At 29.9% G+C, this 15,648-nt stretch overlaps 1 protein-coding gene across 1 annotated transcript in view; it reads right to left on the reverse strand.

The window, feature by feature from the left end:
• Positions 1 to 479: 479 nt before the first annotated feature.
• Positions 480 to 15,648, reverse strand: part of LOC148280580 (cytochrome P450 4g1-like) — a 32,504-nt gene continuing 17,335 nt past the window's right edge. The window contains exons 11-22 of the mRNA XM_088228167.1: positions 15,474 to 15,622; positions 10,393 to 10,564; positions 8,802 to 8,908; positions 7,970 to 8,060; positions 7,588 to 7,773; positions 6,254 to 6,323; positions 5,951 to 6,156; positions 5,122 to 5,231; positions 4,852 to 4,985; positions 4,629 to 4,735; positions 3,364 to 3,543; positions 480 to 780 (exon numbers count right to left, since the gene is read on the reverse strand). Of these exons, the coding sequence (XP_088084293.1) occupies positions 629 to 780; positions 3,364 to 3,543; positions 4,629 to 4,735; positions 4,852 to 4,985; positions 5,122 to 5,231; positions 5,951 to 6,156; positions 6,254 to 6,323; positions 7,588 to 7,773; positions 7,970 to 8,060; positions 8,802 to 8,908; positions 10,393 to 10,564; positions 15,474 to 15,622 (1,664 nt within the window). The 3' untranslated portion in view covers positions 480 to 628. The remainder of the gene's footprint in view (positions 781 to 3,363; positions 3,544 to 4,628; positions 4,736 to 4,851; positions 4,986 to 5,121; positions 5,232 to 5,950; positions 6,157 to 6,253; positions 6,324 to 7,587; positions 7,774 to 7,969; positions 8,061 to 8,801; positions 8,909 to 10,392; positions 10,565 to 15,473; positions 15,623 to 15,648) is intronic.

A 15,648-nucleotide genomic window follows, 5' to 3' on the forward strand; every position in this document is an offset into this window, starting at 1 on the left:
ATCAGAGACCGAAGTAAAAATCCATCGATTCCTTTGAGGCGGGAGCTTAATATTAAATTCAAAGTCCGCGCTTGCGCTAATTAAAATCTTTAGAAGGTCTACGGAAGCAGTTTGGTCAAACCAATCCATGTTGATTTTTTATATCAAATTGTGAGTGTTTATTAATAAATTAAGCACTAAAATCGATTGACTCGATTTTATTTTGATATCAACATTTAAAATGTAACTTTTTTTTGCTGAAATTATTGCATTAAACCTCTAGCTTGCTTATATATTACCTATGTACCTATTGACTGCTTCCCTAATTGAAAACCTCACCGCACACCCCAACTAGTTATATTGATATTATTATATTTAAAAACATAATTTATAAACAATATCAATTAAACTATATGGAATGCTTCTCATTATAATATAAACATTATTTCATTAAATAATTAATATTACCGATCAGTTGGTATTAGATAATATCATACAGTCATCTTTTTTACTTCTCTACTATTTAGGTTTAAACAATAATAAAAATCTAGGTCAAGGCATTATGTATAAGTCGTTTTAGCTAAATCTTTTGAAATATTTTGAGTTCTAGATTTCAATTGAAATTGAGATTTAAAAATAATAAACATAATTATCGTGTTGTTAATTTAACGTTAATTCCGTTGACTGATTGAAGAATTATATCGGCCGATAAAACTAGAGGCTCGTCATTTGATTTAACAATATAATTTCTCACTAATTTTGCTAGCGTAGATTTCATCTCCAGCATTGCGAATTTTTGACCTAAAAAAAAAATAAATACATATTATATTACTCGTTATTCCGATACTAGCTACATACATACATCAAGGATATATCCATTAATACTTTTTCGTCGAAATTCGGAATAAAGGATATATCGTATCACGATATACGTGCAATCATTCATGTTAGAAAGAGACATACGTATTTTCTTAGGTTACATTTATTTATTTTTAATTAGTTACCATCGATACGGCACAAATAAGGATCTTCAGCCCTACGGGAAATTGGATCATTAAAATTAGAGCATTAAATTATAGGGCAAAGTTTCTTGAAAATGTACGAAAGAAATATAAAATTGTATTTTTATAAAAACAAACTACTTTGAATGACATCACTAGTTCATATAAATCAACCAATTATAAGAGAGTTGCGGCAAACATCTGGTTTACTTACCTTCAACGAACCAATCGGCAGAACTGACCGGGAAGAAACGGAAAAAACTTGAGACGTCACACACGGAGTGATTTCAAAAATACAAAACTTATAAAAACCACCTCATACAATTCGATACATAAAAATAAAAGATAAAACATATTTGGCTTATTTAAATAATCTATTATCAAATAAATACATTAAAAAATCCACTAAAATTCCTCTTTGGCACCAGTCAAACTTTTGGAAAATGTACTTTAAAATATTACTACTTAATTAGCTTATTACATAAATCTAATAGAATTTACGAATGAAACGTATGATCTAATACTGTGTTCTGTTTTCACAGTAGCAGTTGTTTATATGAAAATTTAAAAAATATATATTCCTGTATCGTATTATGAGGGCTATGATTTTTTAAAGTTTTTTGATTTTGAAATTACTCCGCCAGTGACGTCTCAAGTTCTCTACAGTGAGTTGTCCTGATTGGTGTATTGGCTTCGCGGTAACCGGAAATGTATCATACCACTCTGTCATTGGTTGATTTGGGAGACCTAGTGACGTCGTTCAAAGTAGCTCATTTTTATCAAAATCTTTTTTTTAACTTTTCCATACATTTTCGAGAAACTTCTAACAATTATTGCTCTAATTTCCCGTTGCACTGAACTTAATCATTTATGAAATTTATCATTACATACGGTGGCATATTTCTGCTCAGCATCATATCAGATCATAATGAAAGTCCGTTAGAGAATATGGGCACGGAAAGCAATAGGGAAATATAACTTTTTTTTTAAATAATTAGATGGAGATTTTTTTTCTTCTTATTATTAGCACAAAAATAATGTCAAATTCCATGAAAACGTTTCGTTTTATTGACCACGCAGCTAATAAGTCCCTTTTCTTCTTAAGAATGCTGTTCTCCACTTCCATATCCTTCCATTTTTCTCGGTCGGTTGCTACTTGGAGCCAATTTTTATTTCCTATAGCAGCCATGTCGTCTGACCATCTTTTTAAAGGTCTTCCGACGCCTCGCTTATTCTCCCAAGGTCTCCATCTTAAAATTTTTGGGGTCCATCTTGTGGGGTCTTGTCTCGCAACACGTGATCCATGATATCAGTCAATTTGGTTCTGTTCCTAAATTCTTCATTTCTTATTTTGTCTCTTGGGATTAAACCGAGCATGGATCTTTATATGGATCGCTGTGTGCATTTGAGCTTTTCCACATTTCTTTTTGAGAAGGCCTTGAATAATTCACGATTCGGCTAAATTTTGAACTTTGATTGTGACCGTTTAAATTCAAATAGAACATTATCATGAATCTTGATATCATAATTTTCAAGGTCAAACATATCACGTTTTTATAAAAACATATTTTTTAACAACATACATTAATTTTTTTATTATGACTTCAAATATGTTTCTTACTATGTATTCTGTTTTTATTTCGCATTTTACCGAGTTTCAAAATATTTTTATAGACATATATATATATATTTTCATGGTTTTTTTATACTATGTTTTCACTGCATTTATTACTTTTTTTTATAATTTATTTTTTTTGCTACTTTTTTTTTACTACATTTTTACTATGTTTTTACTACATATTTACTATGTTTTTACTACAATTTTACTATGTTTTTATTACATTTTACTATGTTTTTACTACATTTTTTACCATGTTTTTACTCCATTTTTTACTTTGTTTTTCACTTTGTCCTGTATCTTTATAACTGATTCTATAAATTGATTACTGTTTTTTATATTTTTTGACTGTTTTAGAACGGGGTAAATAACCCTAGTTAGACAGTCAAAGCAATTTTACATAAATTATAATTTTGTGTATGTAATATAATGATAATAAATAAATAAATAAATAAATAAGAATTTTATAAAAAAAAACATGCATGGAAACATATTGATTTTGAAAAAGATTTAATTTTCTAAATCCATTTAACGTGTTTTTATCGATATTTGTAGTAGATATGAGATAATTCGTTATTACCCATGAATTGAAATGCCAATTGCCATCATAAAGCTATTTTGTAGTACCATAATCCAGATTAAAATATATCTTTACACTATATTTTAAAATTTGTATTTGATTAAAAACCTTTCTAATTAAAAGTGCTGATTAAAGTACAAAATACGTTTTTCCATTAGGTGTAAATAATGTCTTAGTATTTTTACCAATACAATTTCTCGGGCCAGCGCTGAAGAAAACCGATGAAAATGGGTTTCTTTTGTTTGCTTCTTCAGATAGAAATCTTTCTGGGATGAATTTTTCAGGATCATAAAATACTTCAGGATTTCTATTCATGCAGTAACATAAAATCAGGATAGACGAGTCCTCGGGGATTTTCATATCATCTGAAAATGAATAAAAATATCATGTATCCTATCGATATTGTAACTATCAAATATTGTACGCACAATTTATTTAAAATAAAACACTTTGTATTTTTTTACCACATACGAGTTTAATGTATTGTAGTACGTACAATATTGATTTTTTTCTAATATGTCTGTACCTTAAAGCTGAAACACTGGAAGTCACATTTATTGCGAAATTGAGTGATGAATGTCACTTCGTTCATATATTCAGATTCTATTAATGCTAAAAACATTAGAGTCCTCTGGTTTACCACAACTGAAATAGCTTGTTCTAAAACACTGGTAGTCCAGTAATTATTAGAGCGCGGGTCGGGCAGTTAGAACAAAAAAAATGAATTCCGATAATTATTTTAATAGTCTATATTTAAAATATTTTTATTGTTATTAAATATCCTCATCAAAAGCATGTTAATCTAAAAAAACAGCAATAAATTGTGATTTTACTTCCCAGAGATACATTTGAAACTGTTTTATAACTTCAAACCGGTCTCCTGAACAATTTACAAAAGGTGACTTCTAGCTTTTCAGCTTTAACGTACAGATTAATAGTTTAATTATTGTTTGAAATGGTGCCAGTTTAGAAATAATGAAATAAAGCAGTGAAGACCTTAAAGACAATATTTCACGTTCACTCATCGAGGAATCAAGCTTAGGACCACAAGCATATTGGATAAATACACCGATCACTACACTACCAGGTGCACTGGTATCCACTCGATTCCCTTTTCGGGATCTTTACATGAGAGTAGCCATCGAGTCGAAAATACTGTTACAGGATTCTGTTTCTATTTCACATACATAACTGTATTCTTAATTCTCCAGGACATGGACAAACGATTAAAGTCAACCAATAATTTGATGTGATTACGAAATTTTTTTTTTTTTTAATTACGTATATCAATATGTTGTGTTTCATGACTTTTAAGTTTAGATATTTTGTTTGTTAACGTATGTCCATTTATTTTGGTACCATAAAAAATATGATATTTTAAAATTATTTAATAATAAATTTTAATATTTTTAAATTTGTCGTAGTTATCAATACATTTTGGAATACTCACTAATCATTGTCTCTTCGTTAATTTTTCTTGCGATAAGGGGAACGGATGGGTAAAGGCGTAACGTTTCTTTTATAACAAGTTCCAAATACTTCATGTTTTGTAAATCACTATAAATAAATTTAGTTATTATATTAAGCAACGAATAAGCCCTATTTCGTAATGTTTTGTTCCAAGAAACAGCCAATTATATGTTTTGTGTAACTTTCATATATTAATTACTAACCTGTGGGTAAGAGGTCGTATTTCGTTATTGGAAAAAATCTCCATTTGCTCCTTGTAAAGTTTATCTTGCACATCTAAGTTTTTTCCTAAAAGGTAAACCGCAAAACTAAGAGCGGCTGAAACGGTATCGTGTCCCTGAAAAATAAAAGCCCAATTTGTTTCTTGGTTACGGATTTAATTTTCCGTAGTTACTTACAAAATTTCAACCACAAAGTCATATAATCTGCAGGTAATTGAACATTTTTTAAGGTCGGTATTTGAGGTTTCTTACCTCAAAAAGAAAAGTGTCAACTTCTTCTCGTATATCTGTGTCAGAAAGGGGCTGTTCATCTATTTTCGTAAGCAACAGCAAATCAAGGAACACCATCTTCTTTTTGGCACCTATAAGCGATGTTTAATATTGTACTTCATTTAACAATCGGATAAAATAAAGAAATCATTCAACAAGTATTTTTATCAACAATATTTTGAGTTTGTCCAAATTTTTGTAGACAAGGACTGGATTCAACTCCCTGGGGAGCTGTTTATATCAACATATTACAACAGAGATGAAGAACATTTAAGAGAAGGTAATATAGAAGTGGCCACTTTACACACTGTGTACCATTCACCATTCTGCCTATATTTGAACATCTATATTCCTTCAAATCTTTCATCTGTTGTTGAAGGTTTCAGCTCCTTAACTTCACAAACATCAACAGATGAAAGAATTGAAGGAATATAGATGTTCAAATATAGGCAGAATGGTGAATGTTACACAGTGTGTAAAGTGGCCACTTCTATATTACCTTCTCTTAAATGTTCTTCATCTCTGTCGTAATATGTTAAGTATTTTTATTTTTTATTTTATCAAAATTGAGCGACATTCGGTATACGCTAAAACAATTGTTTTGGTTAGCTATCAAATAAACAACGGCACTTATTTCTGCCTTTTTGAGCTTATGATTAAAAAAAAAGAAAAATAATATAGGTCCCAAATGCCTTCCGTGGATTACGCCACACCGGATATATAAATAAAACATAATCATCACGTATCGAATTCAATAAAAAAGCTTATGATGATGATGATGCCTGAACACTTATTCCATCAAAATACTTACCATAAATATCAGTATCTTTTGTGTACGATAGTAAATTTTCGTTTGATTTTTCCAATACCTTTCTCCTTTTTCTTATCATCGAGTTTGTATAACCATGAAGAATTTTTAAAGACTTTTCAAGAAGCTTACTATCGGGAAAGAATTGGAATAAGAAATCAAACCTTTTCAGAGGGTTTCTTATTCTCTCGTTGATAATGGCGCATGCACTAAAAAACAGAAAGAATTAAATACTTGTATGTTGTACATCTTGTTCTGAAGAAAATTCACATCAGTAATGAATATTATATCCGATGGTTGTCTTACTCTTTAACTGCTACAACATATTCTGATTCTGTATCTTGCTGAGCATTTACAGAGACTCCCATTGCGGTTTCTAAAATCATGAAAAAGTAATTAATATAAATGTTACAATTATTATCAGTTTCTTCATTTCCCTATCACCACCCAGTGGTGCTACATAATGATATTTCATGTCCACTTGCTGACCCACCACACGGGGTACTTATTTCTACTTAATTTCCTTTTATAAGATTTTTACCTAAGAGAAGCCATTGAATCGAAAATAATCTTTCAGATTTATCATCAACAAATGTTAATTGATTTCAAACTTTTCATTGTTGACTTTCAATTTTTTAAGATAAATAAACATGATTGAAAATACACTATTTCAGTCATTTTTTGGCATCTCTATTTATTAATTGGCAAAGCAATTTAGTCAGTTATTGGCACCTTTAAAATATCCGTGTAAATGGAAAAAAAATACAAGACGTGGTATTTTTTTATAATTATTGGATGGATTTAATATTATAATTATAAAAATATAAAGTATAACTCAATCTGAATTATATGAAGATAGCAACGCTCTTTGTATTTAAACATTTGTCTAAAAAAAATTCTTCGGAGTATTTCTTTTTATATATAAGCCAATTCTTTTTGTACTAAATGCTAAAATAATTTAATTTATTAGTCGCAAGTAGCAAACAAACAAAATATCAATAATGCATGTAAAATACTGATTAGCATGTGCCAATAATTCAAATATTAACGAATAACAATGAAACATGTTAGTTATTGGCACAGTGCCAATCTCTGATTTATTACATTTTTTTTCTTGTATGGTTGGTACCCATTAAAAAAAAATTCTTTGTAAAATAATCACATTTGATACAAAACTAGCCCAATAAACACGTATTCAATCACTGGTAAACTTAATATAGTTAAGTTTTGTTTTAGTAGACCACATTGACATATGGTTTTAAATGAGAATACCAACATAAAAACAACGATTAATTGTGGCCATTGTTCAAGAATATAATAAAACTTGATAAATTTAAGTACTCCGGTTTCAATACTAAAATTAATAACCATCTTTTTAGACTTTAAATAAGAGAGTGCCAATTACCGGGGTGGTGCCGACAATACTTTGGTTTATCCCATATACTTTATTTTGAACGGAAATGAAATTCGTAGAGTTTACAACAAATACATACTATCTAAATCATTAGAATAATATGTGTCTATTTGTATATAACCGTGTATAAAATATATTTAATAACATTTAGTAAAATGTTTGATTACAAAGTTAATGCTTTGCACTTTAAATGCGCTTTTAGTGATTGTAGAATCAAAATCCTTACCGCAAATAATATCCAATGCACACCGCGTTATATCAATATGAATATCAAACTCTTCTTTGTTGGCGTGAATTCTTAATTTGTCTACAAATATATCACTTTGCTTGTCAAACACATCAATGAAGCTTTCCAGAATTTTGAAATGAAAAGTCGGAGTAATCGCTTTTCGATGTTTTTTCCATTTCTCTCCTAAAATATTGATTTGTTATCCATTATCACAAAAATATAAATATGTAAATAAGTAAAACAATATAAAACAACCCTGCTAGATAAAAAATAAAAATGGGTTCTTTTATTTTTGTTGACGTTTCCAGCGTCTTGAAAAATTATATTCTCTAAATTGACATAATCATGGTAAATGTTATTTTTTTATCTTGCAACAAACCTCCACTTGTTAATAAACCTGTCCCGAGCCAAGGTTTTACAAAAGTATACTCATGGGATTTCTCAATGAATTGTTGATTCATCAGTACAACCTGTAAGCCAAAATAAATTAAAGAACTCTAAAACGTATTTTTTTCTCTACATAACTCATTCAGTATGTGGATTTTTGAAAATTTTCGAAAAAAAAACTTGCATTTAAAAATCACCTGTATTAAAGTTATTACTAAATTCAAATTGTAATAAAATAAAAGTACGGAATCTTTTTTTGACCAGCAAGAATACAATATAGGATGGAAAATTCATTACCGTTACGATTTTTGCACATTGTACTTTGCGTTCACCTCAATAAAAATGTGTATTTTTACACAGAACATTCGTATGTATGAAGTTTACTTGAAATTGTTTATGTAGTACAGAAATTTTGAAACGAAGCATATAATTAAACTTAAATAAATGTAACATGTAAATTTTAATTAACAATGAAAAAATAAGTGAAACAGTAAAAAGATGGAAATATTATAATAAAATGTGTATTGTAAAATTGAGGACAATTTAAATACCAAGTACCGGTCTTTTGTGCTCCTAATTAATTAAAAAAATGGTTGAATAATAAGAAATGGTAGTTTTCGTATTTCAATTTATTTATTAAGTTTATTTATTATTTTGATGATTGACTTTTAGAATCTCATATTCATAGACAAAACAAATATATTAAACAGTGGTTTTATTCATCTGCTCTTACTTCTGAGCTCTCTAATAATAAGTAAAGGTGTAGGAAACACACAGTTTTAGGTTAAAACGATAATAATATGTTTTTTTTAAATAGGACTTACCTCTACGTCCTTAGGATCCGTAATAGAAACAACAAGTTTGTCTCCTAGGAAAAGCCTGAATCTGTTTCCATATTTCAACCAATATTTGTTCATAGTCGAAAAGTAATCTAAAAAGTTAACAAAAACAAGATCAAAGAAAAATTTTATAGTCACCTTGAATTATGGTAAGAGTCGCTGTGGATAAAGTGATACTCATAAATAATAATAATAATCATAGTTTTTATCAAAATAACAATTACTTTATTTACTACATATGCACTTAGGTAATAGATATCTCTGGATCATGTCTAGTCTGCCTAACTAGGTACAACCTGTTTTAAGGCAGACTTTTTTAAACAATCACATTACTACCTACTAGTTGATTTACCATACAGTTATACAATATTAATTTATACCATTTATTCTTTGAGAATGTATTAAAATACTGATCCCTTTTCTGTTTGACCTCTTTTACTTTATAAAAATCAGCCGACGGAAGAATTGAATAAAAATGGATCTTCAAGCATAGAGCAGAACACTAAATGTTATACGGCGTGTAAAGTAATCACTCAAACCCGCCAATGACAGGTCATTAACTCTGTAGTAAATTTTGTATGGTGTTTGTGACTGGCAACAAGTGGCAGGCACTGGTGGGAAAAATGTCTGTACTAACTACCCCATCAATGTACTTATTGCTGTTCAACACTGCATTCTGCCTCTTTTGCTATACCTTTTGGAGAAGTAACTAGACTGAGAGAGTTAGACAGCTATGATTGACTACAGGTAAAACAACTTTGTGACAAGAAATTGATTGTAGATCCCTTTGTTGATCCGTAATTTAAAAAAAAAAGTTTTCCTCGCTCCCAACACCAGATTGAAAACCAAAAGTTCCCTGGTTGTTCCCTGGAATACAAATTACTTTGAAGAATGAACATTTCATTGTGTTATTCCAAGGTTGTTCAATTATCTCTCGCAAATCATTATTAATATGGAAGATCTTCAATTAAAAACACAAAGAACTGAAAAAATACGGGCTTAATACTTTTAAGTGACTGTTAAAAAGTAATAAATAAATGTAAATAATATGTTTTTTACGTTTTGACAATAAACCTGTCATAACCAATTGTGTATCACCGAAAAGTCTTCGGACTTAGTGGGTAATTAATTAAAATATGTTTCTAAAAAAAATCAAGTAAACGCTGTTCTGCATCACTAAAACTAAAATATTATAATATTTAAATCGAAGCACACGATAATGAGGAAGGCACGTGTAAGAAATAGGAAAAGGAAGGGGTTGAATTTAGGTTAGGGGTTCAATAAAAAAAACGATGTTTCAGGCGTTTATAAAAAAAATGAGGATGGAGCATCTTTAAGCGCAATTCTAAAGACAAATAGGAAAAAGGAGTTAATAAAGAAACAAGTATTGTGCCGCGGAATGTGGAATGCAGGGCATTATCTCTAGGGATAAGAGACTATGCTCAGACAGATAGATAAAGTTCTCAGCAAGATACCAAGGATCATTACGGATTCGAACGATGTTGTGTAATAATAAAGGACACTGAAGATTTAAAGACTGTCTTTCATTAATTTATTAATATTTTTTTTTGTATACCTTCAGGTCCTCCAGATGCAAGTTCGATTCCATTACCAAGAAAGGGATATCCCAAAGGTCCTGGCAAAGATTGGCACTTACTTCTGACTTTTTTTTCTCGAAAATGTAGATATACGCCAAAAATCAACAGTAATACTGACCACAAAATCATTTTTACCGGGTTTATTGTTAACTATGCTTTTATTTAAAAAAATACATATCCGTACATTTTCACCTCACGGATTCTATTGTAGTACTAATCCAAGCATTTTTTATTTTTAAATAATACTGTGGCTTCAAACTATAAAATCACCGCAAAATTTTATGCCTATTTTAAGAGCATCTTGAGGTATTTGAGATCAAAAGTGACTGCCTACTTTTAAAACGTATCAAAACTTGTTTTAATTTGTTTTTTCTGCTATGATATTTCTGTAAACTATTTGTTCTTCCTGAATACAGGACCAACTTACCATTGATGATGCATTTGAGGAGGATGATTGGTCTGTTGAACACCACAAGATGGGTGGATCTTTTCCATGCTGGGATTACCAGTTTTAGGCCTTTCCTTTCTTACTATATATTTTAATATGTATTACTGATTAGTTTTCTTAGTTTATTTAACTTGTTATAGACTACATGTTGTAACTTAAATGATATATAATAATGGACATCTCATAAATCCAACAAAAACTTAAATTTAACTTGTTGGTAGTAATAAAATGTGTTCTAAAGTGGATGTTCCCACACTCCCCCTTTTCAAAATAAATAGCACAGAAATTCCTTTCATGAATTCTATAAAAAACTTAAGTATTCTCATTTTTAAGCATTTAAAGTGACGAAATTAGTCGCAAAGATTATGGAAGTTTTTATTTTTTTTTATTTTATTTAATTTTTTTATTTTTTTATTTAAAAGCATAATTATACATTTTTACAATTTAAAAAAATTCACTTGTTTTATTTTTACTAAAACTAAAATCCCACCAAGCCACTTTTTGTAGCTTGTTGGTTTGCACTCACTTACAATATTGCAGAATTTCTTGCCAATCAATGTTAAGCAAACATAAGTCCAGAGCTTACTTCTCCCACTTCTTAATTATGCAGATGTCTGTTACCCAGATGCTAATTCTGAACTGCTTGATAAGTTGGAACGACTGCAGAATGTTTGTATACGTTATATCTTTAATCTCCGAAAATTTTACTACATAACCGAATACTTCACGCAACTACACTGGCTTAGTATCAGACAGAAGAAACATTTACGTTCTATCACTTTTTTACAATATTTTGAATAATCCCACTTCGCCTGTTTATCTGAGAGGGCTTTTTCAACCTCTATCACAACATGGACTTTCTCTTCGCTCTCGTAACGAGAGAACCCTTTTGATCCCCCTTCACCTCTCTTATTTTCTCTCTTTCACAGTAGTACCTGCTCGATTGTGGAATAATCTACCCACTTATGTGAGAGATGCCCCTTCTTGATTTACATTAAAATCAAGATTATCTAAATTATTAAATTATCTGAAATCTAAATGTTTACGTTGTTCCTATCTCCTTCTTCTTTCCACCCTATCACCTCTCCTCCCCTCTCTTCATAGTATAGTGGAATTTTTAAAGTTAATTTTTGTTTTTAATTCTTATATTCAATTATAAGTGTACATTTTTTAGTTAATTTTTGTTTAAAATTGTTGTATAAATATATAAGATTATGTTAAAATATGTCCATGTCCCATGTACTTGTAATTTTTTCAAACTAAACGGTTTTGGTAGGTACTAATAAATTCCCTTAAGGCAATATGCCCGCCCTAATGTATATACATTGTATATGCATATAAAGTGTAAATAAACAAATATATTGTGAACTTTTTTATTTGATTTATTTTTGTAAATACCTATATACATGCACATTATTATTAGTAAATGTTATTTATTGTTCATTTAAATAAATAAATTATTAAATTAACACATCAATCGCAGCGTATCTCGATCATTTGTCGTATTTGAAGATAAGAAGATTATCCGTACGGTGAAAGTCCAGAGACCAAGAAACATCGCAGTGTAAAACACTCTTTAAATACATATTTCATGTCAAAAATGTTGGAAATCGAGTCTGGGACGTCTTGCATGGTAAGCAAAAGCATGGACCACTAGATTACGAAGCGGACAAACCTAAAAATAAAATTGAAGTGAAATTGGCTAGAGATTTGTGTTCGTGACTATGAAGTTACAACCAAATGTCGTAATGCGATGGTTGATGTGCAATGTGCATATTGTTTTCTAACCAATATGTTAATTTCGTTCTGAAATAAAAGACAATTTGTACTTTGTAACCATTAAAAGTAAAAGTAGAGGTGTTTTGATTTTTATTTTTAATGTAAGAAATATTAAATAAACTATCAGAATTTTTTTGGTTAAAATAATATTTGAGTTCTGTTTCTTTAACCCAAATACTTCAATGAGGAAGTTCTGTTGTTTTTATTTATTTAATTTTTTTTTTAGTCAAACATGTTGAATTACTCTTTTCTTAAGATTGATTGAATTATTTACTCAAATATTTTTATTCGCAGACCATTTCCTAAAAGTCGTAAATAGCTTGTGCTGGAAAAATGGAAAACGAGTTGCGGTAGAGTAAGGTTCGAACCTTCTTCTGAGAGGTCCGCTGATCCGTGAGTCCGCAACTCTAGACACGGAACCACAACCCGAGTCGATCTACAAAATATGTATTTTTAATATTTATGTATCGTATTATCATCGCAACGTTTTTTTCATGTTTTGTTATTTTTAAATTACTCCGCCCGCGCCCGTGAGGTCAATAGCTCTCGTTGTTGAGTTGTCGTGACATTTAAAAGTAGAACCCCGTAGCCATCAAAATATTTGTTTGATTTTATTTATTGATTAAGATTTACATATATAAATATGTTGAAGAAAAGAGAAACAAGAAGAAAGAAAAAAAAACAGTTAATAATTCACACGTGTATTTTAAAAATAAAATACATTTGCAATTTACAGTTTATCGTTCAACTATACAACAGTCTGTCCTAAAGTTAACGAATTGTGAATTTACTGGTTTGTATTGGAACATAGTAATAAGTTTGAGCAGTTATTGGAATGTATTGTGAATAATTTATTATTATTATTTATTTAAATTTTTATTCCAGTATATAATGAACTCGTTTACTTTTTGGAACAATGCGATGTGTTACGTAAAGAACAATGTGGATTCAGAACAAATCAATCCTGCAAAATGGCTGTTCACCTCGTTTTAGAAGACTGAAAAGAGGAAACTTACAAAAACATGTTCGTAATAGCAGTTTTTCAGGAGTGGATATGGAATGTTAATGATGATATGCAAGCTCTATCTGTCCACCAAAAAGCAGCCGTAATTTGAAAATAAATATTTGTATTGATATCTTTTTTAATAAAGTAAAAATTTTAACCAAGTTTTCTTTTGAGCGGTCTGTTTTTTGGTTGGCTTGGAGATATCGCTATTAGCAATAAACCCGCTTAGGTGAATATATTTTCTGTAATAGAAGTTTTTTTTAAATAAATAAAAACATATTTCGCTCAAAATAATACTGCGTAACCTATAGAAAAGCCTTATCACTATGTTTCATAGAACGCAAGCGATGTTGGTTTGATGGTTAGCAACATATTGGTGGGCATTTTGTTTTGTTTGACAACATAAACATAACGGTTTTATCGGATGCTTTTGTCGCTGTCCTTGGCTTTGTTTGTAAATAACTTGGATATTTACGTTACAATAAATAATAATCGACTATGGTGAATTGCAGTATGTTTGGTTGCAGCAGTAGACGCGTCAAAGATGTTAAAGGAGACAGTTTTCACAGGTAATTGATTTCGAATATATTTTTTCATGATTAACATTGATTTTTTGCATTTATTTATTTAACACTTTATATACATATACAATATATATACATATTAGGGCGGGCATATTGCCTTAAGGCAATTTCTTCCTACCTACCCAAACTGTTCAGTTTGAGAACATTACAAATACATTGATATATTGTATCTTACAATGATATACAAAAATTTAAAACAAAGATTAACAAAATAAAAATATGTAAAATATATTTATTGTCCCGACACGTGTATTATGCTGCTTAAAAACTTTCTTTATATCAACATATTTACTTCAGATAATATTTTTTCTCAATTTAGGAGATAAATTTGTGAGTTAAAGTGTGTTTGCTGTTGATAATGACAGTTGATTACGGGCAATATGTCGGAGCCGCACTAGGAATCCATATAAAGTTTGAGTTTTTATCGAGTAGAGGTCGATTCAAATTTTACTCGGAAATAGCAACGTTAACCTTGAAATATGATGTGTCCCAATTTCAGGTCACTACTACTCGCCGTTTCGGAGATGTGACGGACAAACAAACGAACTCAACACCGGACTTAGGTTCCATGGATCTGAGAATTATGCCTCAATAAATGTAACATGAATATATTGTGAATAAAAAAATAAACACACAAATATATTTTTAGTTTTATAAAATAAATAAAGCCGATTTATAGAAAAATAAATTGGAATAACCCTGTAATAATAAATATACAGGTACATATTTAAAAGTATTTACAATGCAAGTTAATATCCATTTAGCAATTCTCGACCTGAATACGGCCCATTGTTTTGCTGCGAACTGTAGCTAACTTAATACCCAAAAGTCATGGAATGGTATTTCTACCTTTGGGCTCCTCTATAGCTTGGGGCATTGTTACTCTGAGCATATGGAAATATTCATGCAAACTAAAAAACATCAACTTCGGACTTAAATCGCCTATTTCCATAACCCACTAATCTCCCTATTGCCACCATAAGGAGATAGAGAGTTTTGAAAATCGACGACTTAATGGTGCCATTATTATCACTCGGATTAATTTGATATTTCTTATTTTGATAGAAATAATGTAGGCACTCGGTGTTTAAATAGGATGAAAATATAAATATGGAGGGGAATATAAAGTCAAAATGATTTATTATAATACATTTAAAAAAAGACATACTACTTCAAGCTTAGTTTAAATTTAATACTGTAAATGTAATTATAGTAAGATAATTCCGAACTGCACAATTATGATCTTGGTGTTAATTTTATTTGTATTCCATTGACAGATTTTAGTATGATGTCAGCAGACAAAACGAGACTATCTCCAGCCGACCCCACGATAAAATTTTTCACAAATTTAGACAGTGTTGACTTCATCTCGAGCATGGCGAACTTTTGACCTGAAATAAAAGTGACAGTGATAAGT

Source organism: Micrasema longulum, unplaced genomic scaffold (genome assembly GCF_059751315.1).
Source record: "Micrasema longulum isolate JH-2025_06_02 unplaced genomic scaffold, ASM5975131v1 h1tg000566l, whole genome shotgun sequence".
NCBI lineage: Eukaryota > Metazoa > Arthropoda > Insecta > Trichoptera > Brachycentridae > Micrasema > Micrasema longulum.